The sequence below is a fragment of the Thunnus albacares genome, chromosome 3 (assembly GCF_914725855.1).
Source record: "Thunnus albacares chromosome 3, fThuAlb1.1, whole genome shotgun sequence".
In the NCBI taxonomy this organism is placed as follows: Eukaryota; Metazoa; Chordata; class Actinopteri; order Scombriformes; family Scombridae; genus Thunnus; species Thunnus albacares.
The window spans coordinates 33,367,199-33,392,568 of NC_058108.1; the positions used below are offsets into that span (position 1 = coordinate 33,367,199).

The window sequence follows — 25,370 nt, forward strand, 5'->3', positions numbered from 1 at the left end:
ATTAATTATGATAATTCAATTAACGCCACTTTAAACATTTTCCAATACCAGCCAGTCTTCATAATTATCTCTCTGTTTTTGATTGTTTTGTAAGCCTTTTCTTTTTAGTGTTTGTTATCAGTTGTCTATTGTTGCTGTTATCTGAGAGTTGAAATGACCCAGTTTAAACAAAGTAGAAATGCAAAGTATTTTACACGTTTTTACACATCTTTATTCAAGTAACAATTTCTCGACCTTATCTGTCCAATAAGTAAGTTTTTAGTTACCAAAAGCATCGTGACCCCAGCAGCTGGTGAGCTGACAAACTGTCAAGCTGATTTTGAGTAAAGTGTATTTTTTAAATTGTATTTTCAAAAGCGTGAAATCAGTTCCAGATACTTTGCTCGAACACCTCACTCGCCAATATCTGGTCGACATATTTGCCTGCAGCTTTAATGTTACCACACTCTTCATCAACTTGTTTCTATGGTGACAGCTGAATGTGGTTGGACCCGTCCTGGGACTTGACCGCTGTCTGCCAGTTTGCGTTAAACCGGAGACATGCTGCTGCTGGATGAGCCCTTATAGGTCCTGGGCGGAGCTCTGCGTGATCTGTTGCAACAAACGTTGCTAACATTGCTTGACAAACCGGTGTTTTAAACTGTCTCTCAGGTGCCAGCCAGGTGAATTAAAAGTTTCGGCCATGTGGGTTACTCACGTGAAATTAAAAGACAATCGCGCAATCTAAAACACAGCTTTTAAGCACCGCGCGGAGCGAAACGTGACCGATTTATAAGCTGCTCCCGCATGAACCCAGCTGCTAAGAAGTGAAGAGTTGGGACAGTGAAAGAGTTTCTCCGAAATCACTCATTATTGTCAATATTTACTGAGACAGATTAGTGATTAACTGTCCTCGCTTGCAGCAGCTGCACAGAGCCGCAGTACGCAGAGAGCGAGCAGTTCGGGTCACTGTGTCCGCTTCACAATGCTGTGCGTCCGGGCTTGGAGGAGCGTTAGTCCCCTGTGCAGAGGAGGTCACTCCACGTTATGGAAACGAACCCATAGCTGCACAGCAGCTGCCAGGCTGGACCTCAGCGGGATTTATCCGCCTATAGCCACTCCGTTCACCGCCAAGGAGGACGTGGACTACCAGAAACTGAAGGAGAACCTGCAGAAATATGCAAAGATACCGTTTAAAGGTCAGGCCGAAGTTACACAACTCTAACTAAACCAGAGCTTTTTGAATCACAAGTTTAATATAATGTTTTGTGAACAAAAGTAAGGATCCTGCAGAGCCAATTTAGTCTGCAGTCCCAAATTAGGATCCAGCAGGGGTCATTAAGAGGGATCCAAGTGGTCCCAAGTCACATGAAGGATAATTTCATTTCAAAAGAAGTCAACTGAATGTCTGAGATTTAGTCTGCAGGTGAACAAATATGCAGTCAGTGAAGTTTCATCAGTACTCATTATGTGCATGTGTGGCTCAGATTGGGTCCCAGGATGACATCCAATCAAAACACAGCAGGTAGTTAAAGTATATTCATGACTTTGATGAACACTGACTTCAGAAATATTGGACACATATTGAGTTTGGTTAATAGCACAAATCATTTCACAGTTTTTTAAGGCCTGTGGAGCCTCGTCGGTTGTGTGTCAATCATGAGTATTTGTTTAGGGATCTGACAGAGAGAACAAAGTTCAGCACTGAAGTAAAAACGCAAAGTCACCTGGAAGCCTGCAGGTGTTTGTCGCCCTCTGGTGCTTTTCTTCTTCTACTACAACTAAAATTTCTCTCTTAATACTAAAGCTGGTGGAACCTGTAGTATACTGCAAGATTATTGGAGCTATTTTTTTTTTGACATTTGTAATTAATTCAGATCATTTTGTAAAGATGTGTTTTCACTTTGACATTAAAACATCTTTTTCTGTTGTTCAGTGTCAATAAAAGCAACTTTACCAGGAAATTCTCTTTGATTCAGTGTTGTAAGACAATAAAACATGAAAAATTGCAAAGGTGGTGAAAACTTTTACTAGTAGTGGAGTATTTTTATACTGTGGTATTGCTTCTTCTTCTTCTTCTTCTGCTACTTCTTCTTCTGCTACTTCTTCTTTTCTTCTTCTGCTGCTACTTCTTCTTCTGCTGCTGATGCCTCTTCTTCTTCTTCTTCTGCTACTTCTTTTTCTTCTGCTACTAATTCTTCTTCTGCTACTTATTCTTCTTCTCTTCTTCTTCTTCATCTAACAATACTCCCGCCAAAAAAGTGAATTTGTTGTTTTGTGAGTTTTGATATTCATTTCCCTCCATTCATCTTCTGATATATCTATTTCTAATTCTGCCTTCCATTTTTCTTTTGCTCTTGTTTCATCTTGTCTATTAGTGTTAGTAAGATTTTATAAGGTTGACTAGAGGATGAACATCATTAATAGTTTTAATTCTGAATCCGACTTCTTCCTATGTAGCTTCTAAACAGAAGGTAGTAGAAAAAATGTGAATGTGGTAAATCATATTTGAGAGAGATTATCAAAACTTACTTGATCTGGTGAATGTACAAATAAAAAAAAGGTCAAGGTCACATATTTGGAGGTGGTTTCTATGTGAATATGTTTCAGTAAATACAACATTCTTCTGGCCAGTAGTGTTTGAGGTTAATCAGTCACAAACAAACAGACAAAAAAAATGCAATAAAAACAAACATGCGTTGTGTTTCAGGTCTGGTGGTTCAGGGCTCAAACGGTGAATATCCGTACCTGACGGAGGAGGAGCGGGTGGAGGTGGTGAGGACGGTCAGATGCTCCCTGCCGGCGGATAAACTGGTGATGGCAGGATCCGGCTGTGAATGTAAGTCTGAGTGTGTGTGTGTGTGTGTGTGTGTGTGTGTACTCTGTCTATTAACACCATTCATGTAAAACATACTAAGAAAAGCTGCTTAAGTTCAGGGTTGAACAAAAAAAATCATTAATGACGAAGAGTTTAGCTTCATGTTGGCAGTTTTCAATTATTCTAAAAGAATTCTAATTTTTCAGAAGTTGACGTGTGTCAAAACAGTCGATGACTGAAATAAAACTAATTACTCAAACACGTCAAAATACTGAATGTTTGGTTCCATTCAAAAACATTTGCACATGTTGTAGACAGACGTCTTCAAACATATCACGTTTTCTGAAATTAAATATTATAATGTTTTTATAATAAAGGACGTCAAATTCTTCAAGTTTTCATCGATAAGAAATGAGATATTTTTGCAGCAGGTGTGAATCAGTATATCCAGATTTCCAAGACTGCTTTAATCAAATTTCTTTGATTAAAGGTAAGAGTTTACCTCTTACCTTTGTGCCATTTAAGGTTATTCACTGCACTTGAACTGCTTAAATTTCGATAAAAACTGTAAAACTGGGGGTGTTTTAAAACTTTTGACTGGTAGTAAAAGTCATATCTTATATTGTGTAAACTTCTCTTTCGCTAGTTTACATATTTTCCACAATCTGACAAGATATTCAGTCATTCAATTTGTTCAAATTCTCTTGTCAGATCTCTCTGCCGTAACAGTTTCACATTAGATGAGTCCTTGCTCACAAAATTGTTTATTAATCAATAAAATTATGACGCTGTGTAGCTCTCCAGCAGCTCCAAATCCAAATAATCCACAATACGGTTGTCCATAACCCCACTGAAGTTAGATGTTACACAATTTCCTAAAGTATTTCCTAAAATGTTATTTACCCTTAAGATGAAACTAATGAATTAAATCTCCACAGGAAGTAAATACACCATCTTTAATAGTGTGCATTTAATAAAAAATTCAGTTCTCTACACACATCTGGATTTTACTGACTTATAAATGAGCTCAAATTGACTGCACGTGTTTCCAATATGGATTTTAGAGACCTTGATTTTTAAGCTCATTATGAGCCGGTGGTGTCATTAATTTTTATGGGCTGATAATTGAAGTCAAATGAGTCTGTAACAGTTTTATTGGCTTGTTGAGCCGTTCAGTTCTGCAGCACATAATGAACATACAGAGAGTGGAGAGATGTGCATTAACTCACTCTACAGTTACAGTACCTCCACTTTGCTTTTCTTCTTTCACTAACTGATAATGTAAAACCTCCTGGGCTCTTTCTTCATGAATTATTTCACATATATTTATTCAATAAATATTCCAGGGACACTGGTGTATTTGTTGCATAAATTGTCTGCTCGTCCTTTCTTCCAAGAATTGCTGCTGGTGGAGGAACCGAAGCTCATTCTGTTGTTGTTGTCTACCGTAAATGCTGAAAATATGAATAATGCCTTGTTTGTTTGCATGAGGGAATTTTAAATGCTGGATCACTTCTCCAGCAGCCTTTTTTTCCCCACTTTTCTTTTTCTGGTATTCAATCTCTAGTCTTTTTTTTTTGATTGTTGCATTTATGATTAAGTAGGAGAACGAAGGTATTATTACAAGTGAAGGCGTTGAATGTGAGGACACACATGCACTATGTGCAGAAAAGAAGGTAATAAAGAAGGTTTATATATAAAAAAAACACTATAGAAATACAACCAATATAGGTAAACAAACAACCACAAGTGTAACTTGAACAAATATAAAACCTGCAGTCATGAGTTACCTTGTGATTTCCTCCTCCAGTTCCTGTAGTGTGTCTTGATAAAAGGGTTTGGGATAGATATGTTGTGCAGTTAAAAAGTCGGTGTGTGTTAGTAAAGTTGTTTTCTTCGCCCACCACACGTCCTCCGTCTGCTCAGCCACCAGAGCCACGGTGCAGCTCACGGAGAAGATGGCGGCAGCCGGAGCCGACGCCGTCCTCGTCGTAACGCCCTGCTTCTATAAAGGCAAGATGGACAGCCGCGCTTTGATCCAGCACTTCACAAAGGTCAGCTGACAGCACAAACACACATACACATACCCTAACCATAACCCTAAAACCAAAAATTAAGTCTTTACCCTCCAACAGCCATTTGACGGAGTGAAGACCGGCCAAAGTGTTCTCACTTTTAAGATTTAAAACTTCACCCCCATCAGGATTAAAGGACTGTAGTAGGAGCTGGAGTTGTTCTTCTTTATATAAAAAGTCAACAGCCAACTGACAGATGAGTTAGTGAAAACTTTGTTCAAACCCACAAAGCATTATTTTAAATCCTCTAATTCTTCTAATTCTGAAAGTTTTCATTGATAATAAATATGTCTGAATAAGAAACAGGTTTATCACAATGTAGGTTTGCACACAAAAGGAATTAGCCTTGGTGTTGTGGTGCATAACAATCAAAAAAATAGAAGGTAAGAGAAAAAACAGCCACCACAAGACAGGTGATAGAAATATATAAATAAAATCTTACAATTAAAAAATAAAATATATAATATATTGACTGGGAATGTGCAAGTGTTCATTATATAAACAGTGGATGTAATGTGCAAGTGTAACAAATAATAATAGTAATAATAATAATTGGGTTCACAGATGTGCAGATGATGACATTTTCATGTTAATATAACATTTAGTTCCCATGAGTGAGATAGAGTACATGAAAAGCCGAAATATATGAGAAATGATTCACAAACATTCAGAATATTTCCATTTGACAGGATGCTGCAGCCATAAGAAGTACAGTATGTGTATTGTCTTTTTATACATCTGTATAATACATTTAATATGACATCGTATACATTTACACATACAGTAAACAATACTGACTTATCATGCATGCATCTAACTTAAAAACAGCTCCATTTTGGGGGAAACTTAGGTTTCAACCATTGACTGTATATACAGATGGTCGTAGATCAACGCCCATTTGACAGACATTAAAGCTACTATAAGTCTTCAAATCTTGGTAATAATTTCCAAAATGACCACCAGCACACTTATTAGACAGCCTGAATTTAGTGATTGACACCAATCGAGACTCGTTGAAAAAAGTATTACTTAGCATTTCTTGGGAGAAGTTGAGGCTTTTTGAATCAGAGTCAATTGGAGCATCTAGTGGTTGTTGGTGGTATTGCACTTAAAGATACTTCTGCATTGGCTTCAACCTCAAGCAGTGATAGTTCCTGCTTGGTTTCAAAGGACTAAATAAGACAGAGGGATCACGAGAAATCACAATGTCACTGACAAGCCAAATTTCACTCATTGTAGAACTTTATATGAAGAGTTTGAAATCAGATCTGGGTCAGTAAATGAGATTTTGTGATAAGGATTAGTGTTTCTGATTTGCTTTCTCCAGCCTGAATTTCCAGGTCATCCTGGGATTCAAAGTGGGGACCTTTTGTTGACGTTGGCGGCATGTTGTGTTTGAGGTTGTGAGCCCACCTCGTATCTTTCTATCTCCTCCTGCAGGTGGCCGACAGCAGCCCGGTGCCGGTGGTTCTGTACAGCGTGCCGGCCAACACAGGACTGGAGCTGCCGCTGGATGCTGTGGTGCATCTGTCTCAGCACCCAAACATCCTGGGCCTCAAAGACAGCGGAGGAGACGTAAGAAAACACTTCTCATACATCTTTTTATTTTTCCATGATGTCTTTGTGTATTTGCGCTGCAGGTAGAGACAAAGTATCTCTGTGTTTGTGAAGCAGCAGGCAGAAGATTTCCATGTAATGTATCAGAGTTTGAATCTCATTTACATTGTGCTATTTTAAGTGAAGCCATGGGGTCAGTTTTTTCTATGAGAAGCCTGGAAAACACAGAGAATAGTCTGAACAGGTGCACCAGCTCAATAAACAGACTATGAGGAGTGTTTTTTTCAAAACTTCTGAACCTTGAGAACAACTTTTAAAAATATGTGTTTTATTTATATATATATAACATGGGTATGGTGGATAGTTAAAGTGAAATTTTATAGTGATTCCTGAGCAGCCGCCATGTTGTCCTGTATTATAGTCACTTGAAACTCTCACCTGTTTCGAAACAAATACCTTCAGTAATGCCAGACCAGAATGAGGAAGGTAAATATTGTGTGCTATTGCTGCAAGGCTCATTTTGCATCCACTCCAAAACACTAAAGAAATAGAAAGCAAAAAGTCTTAAGTCATGTTAGAAAATTATAACATGATAGCCAAGGTGACTGGTTTTGTGTCCAGTTCACAACCTCTACTTCTTCTACTCTGTTTATTATAGCCATACCTAATGTAGCCTATACTGCCAACTCCTGACAAAACTATGCTTCACGTAGCCTAGTTTATTCACGCCAAACCAGTTGATGGAAATGTGCCTAATTTGCATTTTCTTTTTTGCAGCATTTCAAAAGTGCGCTGAACAATTAGATGGAAAACACAGTTAGTTACATGAATTGCACTAACTTGTACGAAAAGAGCTACACAGATAAAGTTTGATTGATTTGATTGGATATTAGCAATAATAGACTCAATTCAGCTAATTTAAAAGGAACTATTCGTCGTTTTAATCAAGTTTTACTGCAAACTGCTACAAATATATAACAAAGAAGCCATTTTGGGATAGTTGTCTGGTGTGGCTAAAAGGTTAGCATGTGTGTGTAACCATCTTGGAAAAATTTGGACACCTCCAAATTGGAACGATGGGAAGTTTTTTTGTTCTTCCTGTTCTGCAGACATTGCATGAGTGCAGCATAATTTAGCCCCACAGCATTTCAGCAACCTTCAATAGTGTTGTCGTGCTTTGGGTGAAAGTCAAAGACATCCATTTCTAGAGCAACGCTGCTAGCATGGCTAAAAATTACACCTTACATTAAATCTCCAAAAAACCTCTGAATCACAACCCACATCTCTGATTTTTTTCCAGTGAGTGAATGAATGAAGTGAAATGAAAATGGAAGTTCAGTCTGATTATCACGCAAAGAATATTGTGTCAGCAATGCCATTGAGGTAACTGGTATGAATCTGCTAGCATCTCACCAACAACTGCATTTGTATCAGCATTTCTGTCCAATTAGCACCATATTATCTGGAAGAAAATGTCAAATGATTTTGTACCAACCTTTTATGCTGGCATATGAAAAAGTAAAACCATGTGAAAAAAGCTAGTTGACACACTAGATTTGAAAAAGAATCTTTACAGAAAGAAACACTAATTCGGCAGCAATAAAATAGTAATGTTAGTCATGTTCCTGTGTCTATATGAGCAGCAGATTTCTAGCAAACTGACTGCTGTAGACAGAAGTGAGCTGTGACTGTTCAAGAACCTAAAACTAAAGTGTGTGCAGTTTTATCCTGCAGGGTTGATTGCAGGGTTACTTGGTGGAAAAAAAAAAAAAAAGGACAGTTTGCTCTTGTTGAGCTCTTAATACCTTTTCGTCTGTGTGGGAAGTGTTTGCAAGAAGTTGCAAATGGATTTCTGATTTGGGAAATAACATGTTTGTCCACTTGCTGGGAGACAGATGTGTGGGTGTAGTTCAAGCACAGAGTGGCCCTGCTCAATTGTAGGCGTGAAGAGGCCAAACACAGAAAACAAGAGGTGATGGGTCAATTTGAGGAAGGCAGAGAAGTTGCAGAAAGATTATTCAGAACATGAGTGGCAAACAGATTTCCCCACATCAGCCAGCTCCTGCTATTTGGCAGATGGGTTTTTATCGTACATTTTTAGGATGGACAGCCTTAGATGGAATTGAATCTTCATATATTTTGGCCAAATTATATTTGAAAGGGTTTTGCGGGGACAAGAGGGCATATTTTCAGAAGGTAAATTGTGTTATCTGCAGACAGGCCTGCTGTGGACAGGCTTGTTCTCCACCTTTCAATTCGTTGCACACCTACTCACTGCATGATCATACTTGATTGATCTGAAATTGCGTGTGATTTGGTTGTGTGTGTGTGTGGAAAGGTATGGTTTTTTTCTTTTCCTTTTTACTGGCTTTGTTTCTAGCTACATGGAAACAAGCTAGCGTCACTTAAAGAGCTTTCATGCAACTTTGTTTGCAACAAAATTTCAGCGTAAATCAAAGCTTTTATGCGCTTTAGCTGCACAGTGTAAGTTTATACGTTTGTGGCTATACAACAGCAAATCAGAATGCTTTTAACATAAAAGTAATTTAAGTTGGTCAGCATGATGACCTGAAAGCTTAAACAACAATGAACAGCAAACTGTGTTGCGACACAGAACCAAAATACAGAAATCTCAATGATCAAGGTTTTAGATTTGATTATTGTCATTGTGCTCAGAACAATGAAAATCTGTTTAGCAGCTCCTCAGCAGTGTGCAGCATAAAAAAAAAAAATCAATAAATAAAAGCAAAAATATATACAGATGCAAAAGATAAAAATGAGACAGAGTGACCTAAACAGTGCAGTAGTGGTAAAGTAGCAGCATATGGGATGGTTTGTGCAATACTGCTGCAATACTGGTAAGTCCATTAATTTTGTAGTGCATAATGAATGTGTGTGTGTGTTTTCTGTCTTTTTTTTTAAAGTTTTGTGGATATATCAAAAATACGGATACATTTCCAGAACTGTAAATAATTCCTGAACATCAATTTGACTTGAAATTAGTTATTAGTTAGTATAAGATGAGTTGTTAATTAGGGCTGGAGCTGCAATGATTAGTTGATCAATCGGTTAGTTGCTGACTATTACATTAAACAGCAACTGTTTTGATTGTCAAATAATCGTTTTGAGTCATTTGAGTCAAGAAAAAATCCAAATTCTCTGATTCCAGCTTCTCAAATATGAATATTTTCTTTAGTCTTCTATGACTGAATATCTTTGGGTTGTGGACTGTTGGTCGCCACAAAACCAGACATTTGACGACAACACCTTTGGCTGTAGAAAACACTGATCGACATTTTTCATTTTCTGAAATTTTTATGGACCAAACAACTAATTGATTAATCGAGAAAATAATCAGTGACTCTACAGCTCTCTTCGGCTTTATGGAGCTTTATGTTGAGTTTCAGCTCATTGTTTAGCTGTCCAGCTACAACTTTATTGGTTTTTTTTGTCACTCTCAGCGCTTTCATAGCGTCTTATTTGGGCGTTTTCAGAGAAAAAGCTCTAAAAAGCCACCGTACACTACCTGCTCAGCACCAAACAGCAAACAGACACAGTTAGCTGTAGACTAGCTGGTGAACATATAGGGGCATTTAGCAGCTAAAGAGCCAGATATTTCCCTCAGGAGTTGGTAGAGAGTAAAAATAGAAGCTAAAAGAGAGTGAATATTGGACTTACATTCACCAGGTGGACAGAAACACGACTCCAAATGAATGATAATGTTGCTCAGTAACTGCTGGATGTGGAAATAAGCAACTGTTTGCTAACAAGTTCAACATATCAACTTAAAAGTTGTTGATGTGTCAACACTGTATTCAATACTTGTTTCTGTTGCCCCCAAGTGACCAAGGTTTACACCCCCATATTTACCTTTTGTATATAAACGATTAAAGGGGACATATTATGTTTTTTTTTGGTTTTCAGTCATTTATATATTGTTATGATGTCGGATATTTATGCTAAACATGGTCACAGTTCCAAAACGTATGTGAAATCCTACAACTATAATCTGTTTCATGGTTCGTTGACGTAGCCTTCCGAGCAGCCGGAAGTTGGCTGAGACGCAGCTTCTGGAAGCCAACCAATCAGTAGAGTGTGCTAATCCAGAGGCGGGCCTTAAAGAGACAGGAGCTAAAACGGCCTGTTTCAGACAGAGGCTGAACTGAGGGGCTGCATAAAGGACCAGTATAAGATAAATAAGGAGTTTTTTTTAACTGTAAATCATGCAAAGATATCACAGCAGAGCCCCAGATTAAAAATATAGACCTGGAAATGTGTATGATTTATCCCCTTTAATAAAGTATCTTTGACACACTGTAATGTAGTTGTAAGCATATCCAAGTGTTTAAATAATGTATCTGTCAACAACTATGCTCCTCCTGTGGACACCCATTCATAGAGGCTGGTATATAAACAGATAATGAATGACAATATAGTAAAACACAGTTGTAAAAATATAAAATGTGTCTTCATAGAAGTTATAATTGATGACAAATACTGTACATGAATAAACACTTAAACATGCCCTTATATCTGCTTACAACTATATTATAGTGTGTTAAAACTCATTTATTGAATGTTTACTTAAAGTAAAATGTTTCCATGAAGAAGAGCAAAAATTAAAAATATTTCCCACTGAATTGTAGTGAGTATAGAAAAGCATAAACCAAAATACTTTGCAGTAAAGTTAAGCTACTTTTGCAGGTTTTCGGTGGAGTCTTCTTTCTTTTTTTTTTAACGGCTGTTATGAGGCTCAGATTGCTCGGCTTGTTAGAGGATCAAAACAACTGCAACATCCTCCGATTCTCTCAGATGTTTCTGAAATAAACACACGGCAGTATGTATCCATAGCCCAGTAGAAACATGATTCTTCTCTACGTGTTTCTATTTTGGGCACATAAGACATTTTTATATGCAATGAGATATTGCGATGCTGACGATCGGCAGAGAGTGACAGCAGTCAGATCCGACAGATGTTGAACTGGAGATTTGTGAATAAATGAATAAGATATGCTGAAGGTATCCAGGAGGCTCAGCTGGCACATTTAATCGAATCCTTCTTGAAGTATCTGTCATCCGTTTTTTTCTAAGCGTCTCCAATCTGAACTCTTTAAAAGACAAAAAAAATGTGTTTAAAACAGCTTTAATGTCACGTCAACTCCTCTAATCTGATCCTTCCTGCCCTTCTGTTGCTCACACATCAGCTGTTTTTAACTTTAGGTCTGATCAGCTCGTGCATGTGTCAGACATGTGAATCCAGAGAGCGTCGTGGCGAGGCTTCGTCGCCTTCGAACGCTGAATAAATTTGTTCAATCCAAACAATTATCGTCTTTAAAGTGAAATAATTACAACGCCTGTTATTATTCATCCCTGTAAGAGAGCCAGGAGCATTTATAGTTACATCTTAACAGCTCACACCTGAAAAGTAGTCATGAACGCTTAAATATGAGATGATAAGACTTTGACGCCGCTAATTGTTTCGTCAATCGTCACAAAAACGTACAGAGTTGATGAAGAATACAAGCTTAATGAATTTGAAGATTTTGCCCCCACGTTCACAGTATGTTCTGCTCGACTAATAAATTACATTTTTTTAACAATTTTTTAACACTTAATATGTAACGATTACCAGCTTTAGGATTAAACTTTATATATATACAAAGGGTACGTTAGGTACCCATTAAGCCCATGCCGGACTTTTGACATATTTTGACAAATTAAACAATAAAAAAATTAGAAATTGGTATAAATTAATTATTGACACTTCAAATGAGAGATTAGACTTTCATTTTAACAAAAATGTTCTCACTTAAATTGGGGCAGTATATATGAAAAATGTCTGAAAAGTGGATTTGGTGGGTTTAATAGGGACGTTCACCCTACTTCTACTCCACTACATTTCAGAGGGAAATATTGTACTATTTATTCCTTTATGAAGATTCTCAGTAATCCAGGTCATGGTGTATCTAAAAGTCAAATTCAACTACTTGATACTTGAAGATGATATCGAGATGAGGTTGATGGGAATGTCATTAGATTTACTGGTATTCGGCCATTAACCAAAATATTCGAAGTCAAAAATGTGTTTTTCTCCCTTCAGTTGGATGTCTGAGCTTCTCTGTGCAGAGTTTAAAGGGTGTGCCTGTGAGCGTGATTTGTGACATCGCAACTACTTTGAAGCCAGTTGAGAACCAGTATGCCACTTACACAAGTCTGATGTGGAAACTTGAAGCCTGCAGTGCACTTACACGGAGAGCAGACTTTTCAGTGCATAGATTCTGGATTTTTAATGAAGTAGAAGTGTTTTTTTTTTTTAACATGGTAACTGATCATTTTTTGTAGAAAATTTTGTGGATTTTTATAAGTCGTAAAACATGTCTGGAGGGAATCTTCAAAGTAGTAACAATTCATCCAGAAGGGGACATGAAGGTGTATAATGGATGTGCAAATGTCATGCTAATCCAACCAATTACTGTTGAGACATTTAAAGTACCGTAAAAGTACAGGATTTGGTGCCAATATACAGTATGTAGTAGTATGTAGTACATTTTTGACAGAACAACTGACATTGTTATCGCCAGGGCAAAAAAAAACTACTGAATTATTACATAAAGTATGTTTGTTATAATACAACTAATGCAAACATGCACATATAATGCACATGTTGCTTGTTTTCACTTAATTTTTCTAATGAAATCAGATTTTCTTGGTGGTTTTAAACACATACTTTACACATTGCTGCCTTGAGGCAACAACAAAAAACGTGGTTGGGGGTGATCAAGTTTTTGATTACATCATTAAAATACACAAAAAAAAAAACAAAAAACATAATTAATGCAGTAGAGGGTTAAGTTTCCCCGTGATCTTGAGTTGCACACGGCAGGCTAATGACAATAATGAGCCTTAAGAAATAGAAGCTAATGAGTATTTTTCTGTCGCTGGGGCAGACAGTAGCCTTGCTGCGATGTTGCTTTTCTCACTGGGGAGCTGTATTGAAATAGCCAGAGAGCTCCTGCTTTCAGGAGACCAGCAGGAGCTCCTATAACCTGATTGACTGACTGATCAATTATAGTCCTGCGTGTTAGAAATGACTGATATGGGGGGGGGGGAACTGACTGACACCCGGCGGTTAAAAATAGACCCTCTGCGGTACCTGTGATGGAGGCTGAAACTAGAGACTGCAGGTTTTTCCCTGTGGAGTTTCATCTTCATGTGCAGAGCAGCCGCAGAGTCGTCTTATGCTCCCTTTGAACATTTCAGGTTTATTTGGGTTCAGTCCTTTATATCCGGATTGACAAAAGAGAATTAAAAGAGGCAAAACAAAATAGGGAGCTCATCAATTATTCATGAGCCTCTCCCATCCTCCTCCTCCTCCTCCTCCTCCTCCTCTTTTGAAGTTGATTCCTTTTTTTTTTTTCTCACTTGGGACTTGTCTGTTTTTTCTCTCTTTTTTGTCGTTCTCGTCCTTCTGTTTGGGATGTTGAACACTCCCCTCCTCCCAAAACCTCATCCCTGTGAAGAGCTGATGCTTGTCTCAATTTGAGCGATTTGTTTACCTTTTGTGAGATGTTGGGTTTGTCGTTGTCTCTTGTGACTGCATCCCCTGGGATTAAAAAAACAACACCAGATATTAGTCTTGACAGCAGGGAGGAGTGATGACAGTGAAACAGTCCTGATTTTTTTTTTTTTTTTTACCTCTTTCTTCTTCTTCTCTCTCTTTCTCTGTGTCTCTTTTTACATGTTCCTCAGATCACACGAATCGGCCTGATTGTTCACAAAACCAAATCGCAGGATTTCCAGGTGTTGGCGGGCTCAGCGGGGTTCCTCATGGCTGCCTATTGTGTTGGTAAGAAGCCTTAAAACAGGAAAAACGGTGCTGTTGTTCCTCACAGGGAGCGGTCGCTAGCCCTCATATCCCCCAGGCTGCAATCTCCCCCTTCTGTTTGTTTTCTTTTTATCCAAAACCAAAGTGGAAGAAATTGACTTTGTTGTCTTTTGCATACAGTATCTTTCATTTAAGGTCCTCGCTGTCAAATGTCAATAAACCTGTCAAAAACTGCTAGCGATCAGATATCCACCTCCACCATCCATCCCGTAATCTGGGGTCACTTCCTGTAGTCGTTTCACATTACGTTCACACTTCAGACGAAACCAAGCAGCTCCCTGAAGGGATTGTGTGTTCCCATCTACTGAATATGCAGAATATTAAGGACTTCTCTCTAATATTGAGTTGTACAGGCTACATATCCTAAACATATGTTCAATGAGTTCCTCATGCACAGAAGAAAAGGTATCATCAGCAAAAGATAAAGATTTAGTCCCCATAGACGGTACAACACAATAATCAGTGTAGCTAGTAAAGATTTACATCAAGTCTAAAAGAGTAAAACACACAATAGATACCCCAACAGTTACTTAAAATGTTGTATTATCAACACATTAGCCCCAGACACCTAATGGGTATCTTGGTAGGAGCATTTGAGGAATAGACCAGACCAAACACGCAGCGTATTGGACCGCAGGATCAACCCAAACATCCAAAATACATCCCTGTGCATTAGCTGTAAGCTAGCTAGTAACGGCAGGCACCGACCGTGTCTGTGGGAGCGTTTCTGACGCTACTAGCAAAAGAACACCCAATGAAAATATGCACATTTCATTTATAATATGGACTGAAAGCCTCAGTATCATGTTTTAGGATTTTTAAAAGCCAATTAAAGAAACCATCTATGAGAAAATACATTGTATAACTGAGGCTAATAAAAAAGAGGTTAGCTTAAAATGGGGCAGGACGCTCTCTTTTTATATTTTATAGTTGACTCTTCCAGCTTTTATCTACTTCCTCTACAGTATGTAAAACCATTTCCCAAAATAAACCACAGACAAGGCAAGTACACACTACCTGCCCAGCACCAAACAGCAGAGAAAATGTTAGCGACCAGCTGGTTTTGAAAAGGGGAACATGGAGCATCTGAAGAGCCAGAGAAGTTGTTGAACACAAAACCATCAGACTCAGATTTTAGAGGTTTACATGTCACACACTGCAGGTAATGTACCCTGAGCATTCAAACCAGCACCCCTTCTGGATATTACTATATTACCTATCCCCAAGAGACAGCCACATTATGTCTAATTATTTTCTTGCCTTATCAGCCTTTTTAGCTTGACCATCATGGATACTTATCAGCCCAAGTTTAGAAGAGTTTTCTCATCCCGCGGGAAGCAGGTGATCCTTCATTTGAAGTTGCAATAAATCATAAAACATCAGCAATCTTTCACAGCAGCTGTTATGAAGTGATGTCTTCTTTCTTGTTGGTATGTTGGCCACGTACAGTGTGCTGTAAGCTTGGATTAGATAACACGATAGGGGATAGGCATCAATATGATGCTCAGGAACCTAATGAGTCATGTTCTTCCGCTGCCAGCCCTGTCGAACACACACACACACACACACACACACACACACACAAACACAGCTCTCTGATCTTTGCTCCCTGACATGTTCTCATCTCCATAACTGAAATATGGGAGTAACTGGCTGTGTGAGAGAGATACTGACTAACACAACTAATGCAGAGCGAGGTAACGCTGAGTGATTGATATGATAATCAAGCAGCAACCCCCTGGGCTGACAAATGAAGCCAACGCCAAAAACCATGTTTTAACCATGTTAAAATACCCAACTTTACAGTAGAAATAAACATGTTTACAGCCTGGTACTCTTAAGCTAATTTCCCCATTCATGACAACTGTATGGGGTTGTGAACTTTTTTATATATATATACACATATATATATATATATATATATATATATATATATATATATATATATATATATATATATATATATATATATATATATATATATATATATATATATATATATATATATAGGCTTAAAATTAAGCGTAATTAAGGCTGTGGCCACTTTGAGTGACAGGTGGGTACTGTCACAGGCAAGTCGCTACCACGGCAACAGTGTTAGTGAGGTAATGTAATTATGACATAGCCCAGATTCACAGAGTAAAGGTGTAGTTGTAGTCATCGCTATTTCAGTGTGTTTTCAGTTCATGAAAGTTAATTGTAACATTTTGGTTGCCTAAAAAAAAGTCTTATTCCGCATTTGGTTGTACTAAAAGATCCTCGATAAGGGGTCGGATGTTCAGTTTTTTCCACTAAGTACATTTTGTTTTAATGGTTTTAAGCCTGTTTTTCTCTAGAGAAAATTAGCATTAGCTTTACCATTATCACAGTTAATAGTAGACTGTAAATGCATTGTGCTAACCAAGCTAGCAGCTAGCATCAGGGTCAGCTCCACGCTCTCATACAAATATGGTCACTTCTGGCTCCAAACATCCAAGATTAATAAATAGAACTGGAACTTTTCTTTCAGAAGTAAGGACATCTCATTTAAAATCACATGCAAATGCAATGCAGATGACTAAAACTCCAGCCTTGGAACATAAACTTAAACAGTATCATGTGTGGTTCAGTCCATTTATCTAAACAGGAATGGTATTTTTTTAAAAAAACTGTGCAAAAATGTTCATTTGATATTTCTGTTTTTATCAGCCTTTAACTAACATCATCTCCCACAGGCCTAATACTGTTGCAGATTAAACATCACCAGCTCAACAGGGAGGGCTAAACCAAGTAGATGTTTTTTTTGGCTGCAGATTACAGCTACGGAGTTGGAAAGATTACATGCAAAGAGAGCGTGGGTGGATATCATGGATAAGGCGGGAGTATAATACGTGTACTGCTGTGCTAAAAGATTTTCATGGGAGCTGTAGTTTTTTGAATGCCTGCAAACACATGTTCTCTTACAACATGGATAGTAAACTCCAGGAACAAATTTCACTTCAGAAAGAAAGAAACTCTCAATCAGTCTGAGTCACAAAAAGCGAGTGTAACAGCAGAAGTGACATCAGGATGTTACTCATTGCTTGTTGTTAAGTTATAAAATAACACACAGTACAACAGTACATGGCTCTAGGAGTTCTGTTTCATACAACTGCAAACATTAAACTTGAATTGATTGTTTTAGTTACCTGGGAACAGCAAAGAAAGCTATAAAGCCAACATTGACATATGATCACTTCATGAAGTAGTTGTGTTGGCAAACATGCATAATTACACATCCAACCTCAAAGCCCAAGAACATGTCTTCAGTGAAAATTGCCCAAAAACACCTTAATAAACAGATTATTATAATATCAGATCACCTTATTGCTACATAAACAGCATCAGCAAAACAAAAAGAATAATCAGTGTGGGGTCCTTACAACAAACAACATGATACACCAAACAATATGACAATATGAGAACAGAATAGTCATCAGGATGACTACACTGCATAACACAGAGTAGCCGTTCATGACAAAACTACACTTTTAAAGTGCTGCTGTTGGTTAAAAACTGAGTATTTTGTACATGCTGGAGAGGCTGTCTGAATCCAGTCCAAACCTTCATGTCACAACAGATAAATAAAGACAAAATACTCTCAGCACCCCTACTTCCCAAAACTATGTCCAACAGACACAGAAAAGCATCATCATTCATTTGAAGTTCTGTTTCTTGCCACCTGGAAACTGTAAGTCCAGTATTCACTCTCCTTTTAGCACTGGTTTTGTCTCCACCAGTTCCTGCTGGTAATATCTGGCTTTTTAACTGCTGAACTGCTTCACCATGTTCACCAGTTCACCATGTCAGTCTGCTGTTTGGTGCTTGGCAGGTAGCGTACGGTGAGAGACTGAATCAAAGAGAATCAGGTAACAATCCTCTGTGGCTTTGTCACTATGGCAACCATAGTCATTTGATTCATTGATTTGTGCAGCTTTAACAATATAACTTATGAAAATGATTAAATAGATGTAAGCAATTCATGTACGAACAAGTCATCGTCCTTATTGCTGCAGGTGAAGCTGGCGTGCTGCATTTAGGTGCAACAGCAGGAAAAAAGATAAGTTATTTGTGTTTTCTTTCACTGACTATGTTTACATGTACAAAATATTCCAGTTTTTGCCCTTATTCCCAAAAAGACAACATTCCTGCTAAGTTGTTTACATGAAAATGAATATTCCACTGATATTCCTGTTTACATGCAGAAGGTTTTCAGGGTTTCTCTCCGCTCTAGTGGGAATGAGAATAACAAGATCTCAAAAAAACATTAGTGAACTGCTGCCTGATATGACTGATACTATACATTTATAGTTACAGGTATCAAATACCTAAGTTGTCCCATGATGTTTACTACACTGCTGAGTGTTTTTGTCACCATCAGTCCATGGCTACATGTCAGGGTGATGACCAATCCCCTTCGTTCCTGTTGTGGTGAAGGCGCGCTCTGTTTTTCCAGCCTGTCCTGAACACCTCCAGCATATGTCATTTTGCCTGTGCAGGGGTAAACAGGCAGCATATTCTGAACGCGCTGTATACATGTCCAAAGAATGCTCCTAAGAGCTGGATAACATCGGCATATCCCACATGTCTTAATCGGAAAATGCTGCATTTGGAATAATTTGGAACAAACTGAATATGCTGTTTACATGACCCGTATCAAATTCGGAATATTGTCATATTCGGGATAATAGTGGAATATTAGTGTGCATGTAAACATAGTCAATGAGAAGTTGTGAGCCTGTAGCGTCTCCGCTCATGAGCCGTCACTCGCAGCACAGCGACGGGGCCGTGCCGTTCACCTGTCAGTCAGCGCCGTCAGGTAAGCCGCCGTCAGCTGAGCGATCCGAGCGGCGACGGGGGGGGTCACAGAAACATTAATCAGACGGAAAATCCGCCCCTCAGCATCCACCGGCTTCGTCTGTCCATAATAACAACAACTCTCCAAGGCCGCGGACGAAGGCCGAGACTCTGCTTTTCTCCTACATCAGACACAGAAAATGAGATGTCACACTGAAAGGCCATGATATCTTGTTGCCTGGGAAAATGTATCTATCTCTGTAAATAAATAAATAAATAAAAAAAAGACATAATCTAAAGCGCTGCTGCTGCTTAGTGATCTGTCAGGAGAGGAAGGGAGGAGGATGGAAGGCTGGACAAACCTCTGTGTGTTGACAGTAAATCATTTTATGTCTGTGTGTTGACAAGTGAAATGTAAAACCAGGAGAGTGATGGATGGCTTTATTTAAGAGGAATATATGTTTGGCTTAAAAATCAGGAAGAAAACATCCCTCCGGTCCTTCCTGTTCTGTTTTATCTTCACTTGTTTGAACACTGAATTCTGTCGACACGTTGTCATGTGAGGACTCCAGTATGTTTTCACACCGGCTGAAGGATTTACACGCTTCTCTGCGAGTTAAAGGAAATTCACGGACCTCTCGGGCGATTCGAGTGCCCTTATGTATCTAACTGTGATGCATGCTAATGTTTTAGCGCACCGTGTATGATTGGTGGACGGTACATTTAATATTCAAAACATGCAAAAGGCCAGAGGGGAAAACTGATCAAATGTGATTTCTCAGACCACCTACTTCAACTTCACAACGATGTTAAACCAAATTTCAACAATTAGGTGTGAATAAGTGTACGACCCCGTTTCACTGAGCTTATCTGTCTCACTGAAGAATGTGTTTAAGAGCTGCAACGATTAGTTGATTAATCGTTTGGTCCACTGACAGAAAATGAATCAGCAACTATTTTGATAATCAAATAAGCATTTTTGTCATTTGTTTGCTGGTTGTAGCTTCGCAAATGTGACAATTTGAAGCTTTATTTTTGTCAGAAATGATAGTAAACTGAATTTCTTCAGATTTTTTGACTGTTGATCAGACAAAACAAGACATTTGAAGATGTCACCGTGGGTTCTTAGAAATTATAACGGGCATTTTTTCATTATTTTCTGACATTTTATAGACTAGACAATTAATTGTTAGTTGCAGCCTTAATGTGAATGTTTGAGCTTCACTGTACGGAGTGATTATGTGCTGAGTTTGACACTGTTTTCACATTCATCTGCTGAAGGGGGACATTTTCTCTGTGCTCACCTTTGATCTGAGTTTAAGGCTTGTACTGCTGTGACATCACAACTAGTTCGGAGCCAATCGGGGTCCGTTATGCAACTTAAACAAGTGTGATGTGGAAACCTGAAGCCTCCAGTGCACAAACACTGAGAATGAACTCTGTCATAACTGTCTAGCAGTTAAATGGTTGAAATGAACAATATTTGCATATCATTTCAAGGATTTTAACAAAGTAACTGAAGTTTTTGGTGAAAAAACAAACTATTATTCCAAGCAGGTTGTTTATACATCTTAAAATATGCTTTAAATAATGTTAAATTCAACATCTGATGCTTTGCACCAAAGGAAACCAAGCAAACCAGAGATATCTAACCTTCCTCTGGACAGCGCTCACTGCTGTTCTTCTGTTTTTTGCTGATTCCTAATACATATAACCAATTATAGCATCTCACTCAGTAGGCTCCTCTCTTCATTTTTTATTTTAAGACAGGTGTTTAATTATGCTACAAGAAAAGGAAGTTTAAAAGGTCAAGCGCTGATCTCATTGTGTAACATGTGTTAAGTAAAAGAAGAGTCAGCAAATGAAAAGAAGAGAAAAATTCCTCTACTCTGATCTGTAACTCCGGATGGTTTGTGTTCAGGTGCGGTGGGCGGAGTGTGTGCGCTGGCCAATGTGCTGGGCGGGGAGCTGTGTGAGTTGGAGCGTCTGTGTGTGTCCGGTCGCTGGGAGGAAGCCAGAGTCCTGCAGCAGCGCCTGATCGAGCCCAACGCCGCCGTGAGTACCATCTGCCGCACGGTCTCGCTTTTTTATCCATCGCGCCACCAAACAAATGCTCGTCAGCCTGCTCGCATCCACGCTGCCACAAATAGTGACAAACTATAGAGTTTTAGTGACAGGAGACGTTTCTCGGAGGCAGAAGAAATCACACTGGTTTCATTAAACTTCAGTGGCTGGAGCAGAAACTGTAGTCTTGTAGTCTTGTAGGTCTACACCCTGACAGATTTTGGCTCATTGGTGATACTCATTTTTATTTATTAGATAAAATCAGCCCAAAAACAAGGAAGCTTTCCTTTTACACTAATTCACCTTGTTTACATTTGACACAGATGATGTGATCTGTAAAAAGTAACAAAGTAAAAGTAATTAAAAGTGCTCTTATGTTCTAACGTAAGCAACTCTGCTCTCAAGTTGATTTTAGATCAAATGTTTTAATTAAATTTGTGACAAAATGATGGATAGCACTAAAACTACAGTACTATAGTACTTTTTAAAGGATAGTACTACCCGTAGGTCGACCAGAGAAGAAGAACAATAAAGAAATGATAACAGTTGTTTGGATGTTGAGGGCTGAATTAACAGACGCCAAATTGAGACCGAGGTTTGCATTTCTAAACACGACACGAGTTTAAATGTCAGATTTTTGTTCAGCGTGCTCCTCGGAGCTGTTCCGAGCCCTGAGTGAGATGTGTGAGAAAACAGCTCTGAATAATTCGCTTCAGGCTACAAACGTGTCTGTTAAGGTGAGTTAAATGTCACCGCCCTAACAGCATCAATCCACCACCACACAACCACCTCCACACGCGCCGCATCATGAAAACCCAACTTCACTCCCAGAAACCCGGTCTGAATGTAACTCACCAGCCCAGACGTTGATCACAAACACTAAAAAAACACATGTCTGACTTTAAGTGTCGCTGATGATAAAGCTTTGAAACCATACTGCAGTTCAGTTCAGTTCAGTTCAGTTGAGGGGGGGGGGTGGGGGGGTGTTGTCTAGAGACTGATTGGAGCTCTGTGTTGCTAGGTGACCAGGGGGTTGGGAGTGCCCGCCCTCAAGCAGGCGATGGAGTGGTTTGGTTTCCACGGCGGCGCCTGTCGATCACCTCTTCAGCCGCTCAAAGAGGCCGAGACTCAGCAGCTGAGACGGAACTTCGCATCCAATGGTTGGCTGTGAGGCGACCCAGCAGAGAGAGAGAGTGTGTGTGTGTGTGTGTGTGTGTGTGTGTGTGTGTGTGTGTGTGTGTGTGTGTGTGTGTGGAAACCTTTTAGCTGTTTAGATCTGTCAGTGTCATATGGTATGGAGGGGGAACACACAAAGAAAATAAAGCTTCACGGCTCCCCATAAAAACATCAAAAACCTAATCAACTTCTTCAGTTTAAATGAAATATTCATATAATTGTTGCTAACAGCACACATGAGGCTAAATGAAGTGTAACAATGCAACTGAGCACAACATTTACAAACTAAACGGCTGTAGTTTTGTGCCAAAATCACTTTATATCCAGTTTTTTTTTTTAAAGTTTCACATTTATCACAAAATTTAAACAGATTCATACAACTTTGAAATGATTTCAGAAGAAAAATATGCAAATTATTATCATTGTTTGACAAAAGAAAAAAAAAACAAAACAAACTGTAACAAACTGTTTGGATCATGAATCAGTGTGTCACAACCCATCTGCAGGTTATAAGAGTAGCCGAGGGTAAAAACAAACAAACAGAACACCGACTGCTCACAGATCAATAGTCTTATTTATTGTAAGCAAAAACAAACGCGTTTCAGCTGGAAGCCATCATCATCATCATCATCAGCGCTGATGATGATGATGGCTTCCAGCGTTTGTTTTTGCTGACAATAAATAAGACTATTGATCTGTGAGTGTCGGTGTTCTGTTTGTTGTGATCCTCACCACAACCTGAAACATTGTTCAAGATTGGGAGCTGTGTCTGCTGCTACTTTTCAGTAGCTGATGGTAGCCAATGGACTACTAATATATAGAAACATGTTTTCCAACTGTAGTGTTAAACTGTAGCTGCCTTCTGATTGACAGTGTTACTTTTTTAAGAAACGTTTTTTCCTTACATTTACTCTGAAACAACTGTCACAGCATCTAGCAAGTCGTCTTTGTTGTTTGTATAAATTTAACATAATTTTTATGACGTGATGGAAAAAAAAACTTTAAAATAAGTGTTGGGAATCCTGTGTATGTGTTTTGACAATAAAAACTACACTGCACTTGAATATTATCAGTGTTTCTTCTTCCTTGTGTAATTAGTTAATTTATGTGCAAAATTTCAAGTAAGTCATGCTTATGATCACTTGAGTTAGATCCATTTAAATATACGATGCTGCTGAAGCGATCTATCGGCAAAATGACATCAGATTTTGCAGGATTTAATTATGATTTGTGCAAATTTGGTTGTGATTGCATGTCATATTTAAAAACTGATTGCAATTTAGATACATTAGGCCTCACCTACAATAATTTTACAAACCCTTATGTATACAGTATAGTATTTGTTTTGCAGTCAACAAAATATTACCCCAACGCTCTGAACGTGGCTTAATTTGTTAAAAAATTGATTAGTAGATGAGGCTAAAAGGCTTGGAAAGGTGGAAAAGGGAGCAGCCATGTGCAAAAATTTGGCTTCTAGGTCTCACAGGAGTTTTGGGCAAAAACGTGAAATGCTTAATAAATAGATAAAGTCTTCACCTACACACCACACAATACTCTATTTTAACATTTTTGGTGGACTACGCTTCCCCAGGAGTATTAGTGCATGCTGCTTGGAATAAAAAACTGACCCATACTTACCAGTACATCCCAGTAGATTCGATGACCTTCCCAGTGCAGCCCTGACCATCATCAACCTGAGCGTCTACTCAGTCAGAATAACTGAAAATACCTGGTAGTGTTTTTGTTTTTTTGTTGTTTTTTTCCGCAGTAAAGATGAGCATCTTTGCACAGGGCACATCTCTGAGTAAAGGTTCATATATGTTTCTGTCTGGTTGTCTATATGATAGGAAAGGTTTGAAGGTTGTTTTGTTTAAAACACTGACATTATGAATGTTTACTTTAATTTTTTTAAGATTTCAGATCACCATGGATCAGTAGGCGGCAAAGCTGCAGGTCACAGTCACAGTTTGTAGCAGAATAAACTGCCTTTGCCTCTATGATGTGAAAAAAGTTAAAAGCTGTAATTACTGCGGTAATTAAAGCAATGTAGCAGGTAGTCATGGCAATGAGAGCCTTCAGCTTTTTCACAAAGCAGTTTCTCCGCATTTATCTAACCATGACTCTAATTAGCACCTTTTTAGCAGGAGATATTTTCAGAAATACTTATTGGATCATAAAGAAAGGAAGAATTCTGTTGTTTATCTGGACGCAGCACAGGAGACTCCTGCAGGAAAACAGTGTGTTGAAATCAGCAGTCACCCAATGTTAAGTGGATCACTGGTTATATTTATGGCTTTCAAAGGCTTATTCATTGATAGTTTCTTTTTCCCATTTAATATTCAAAATGCTTATATATATGTTAAAATCACTGCCTTCATACAAGCTCATTCACTGTGGCAGACCTTTCTTACTGTGGCAATTTTGACTTGTCAAACAAGGTTAATATTGGCTGCTTTCCATTATGTTCTGATCCCATTGCCATGGTATTGTGCACAATGACTTCATGGCTGTCTGGGAGACTTAAATGCAGTGGAGCCAAGATTAAAGAGACAATGAAGCGGCAGTCAGAGCATCTATAGCTGCTGTTATGTCAAATATTTCTTAGTGAAATAGAATATGGGATGCAGGATATCATTTGGAGAGTGATTTGAGTGAATCGTTAAGGGATTTGATTGTATAAAAGGAGACGTGACTTAGCATGTATAGAGTTCGGACTATTGGCCTCAACTCACACCTTAATAAATAAAAAATAAATAATTTAGTCTGCAAATACACACTTTTGGAACCTGATATCCAAACACACATGGCTCAAACCCATTATATCACTCCACTACACATTTGAATGCATAACGCATTGCATTTATACAACCCCAAATGCAGAAATAAAAAGTTTTACAGGAAGAGAAAAGAGAGGTATTTTCAAGATTCAAGAGCTTTTATTATCACATCTACAACAACCCAGCAGATGGCAACACTGAAAGTGGTCAAAATTTGGCTTCTT

At 38.5% G+C, this 25,370-nt stretch overlaps 1 protein-coding gene across 1 annotated transcript; it reads left to right on the forward strand.

Moving 5' to 3' along the window:
• Positions 1-520: 520 nt before the first annotated feature.
• On the forward strand, positions 521-23,433 carry hoga1 (4-hydroxy-2-oxoglutarate aldolase 1). Its single transcript, XM_044340493.1, has 7 exons — positions 521-1,178; positions 2,690-2,818; positions 4,724-4,851; positions 6,313-6,447; positions 14,179-14,275; positions 21,051-21,184; positions 22,215-23,433. Exons 1-7 carry the CDS (start codon positions 965-967, stop codon positions 22,362-22,364), a joined length of 987 nt encoding a protein of 328 aa, XP_044196428.1. The 5' UTR covers positions 521-964; the 3' UTR covers positions 22,365-23,433.
• The last annotated feature ends 1,937 nt before the right edge of the window (positions 23,434-25,370 follow it).

Excerpts from the sequence above, each read along its gene's own strand:
- hoga1 (XM_044340493.1), top strand. The coding sequence starts at position 965 with ATGCTGTGCGTCCGGGCTTGGAGGAGCGTTAGTCCCCTGTGCAGAGGA. Across the intron at positions 6,448-14,178 it reads TCAAAGACAGCGGAGGAGAC|ATCACACGAATCGGCCTGAT; the intron begins GTAAGAAAACAC and ends CATGTTCCTCAG. Across the intron at positions 21,185-22,214 it reads TGATCGAGCCCAACGCCGCC|GTGACCAGGGGGTTGGGAGT; the intron begins GTGAGTACCATC and ends CTGTGTTGCTAG.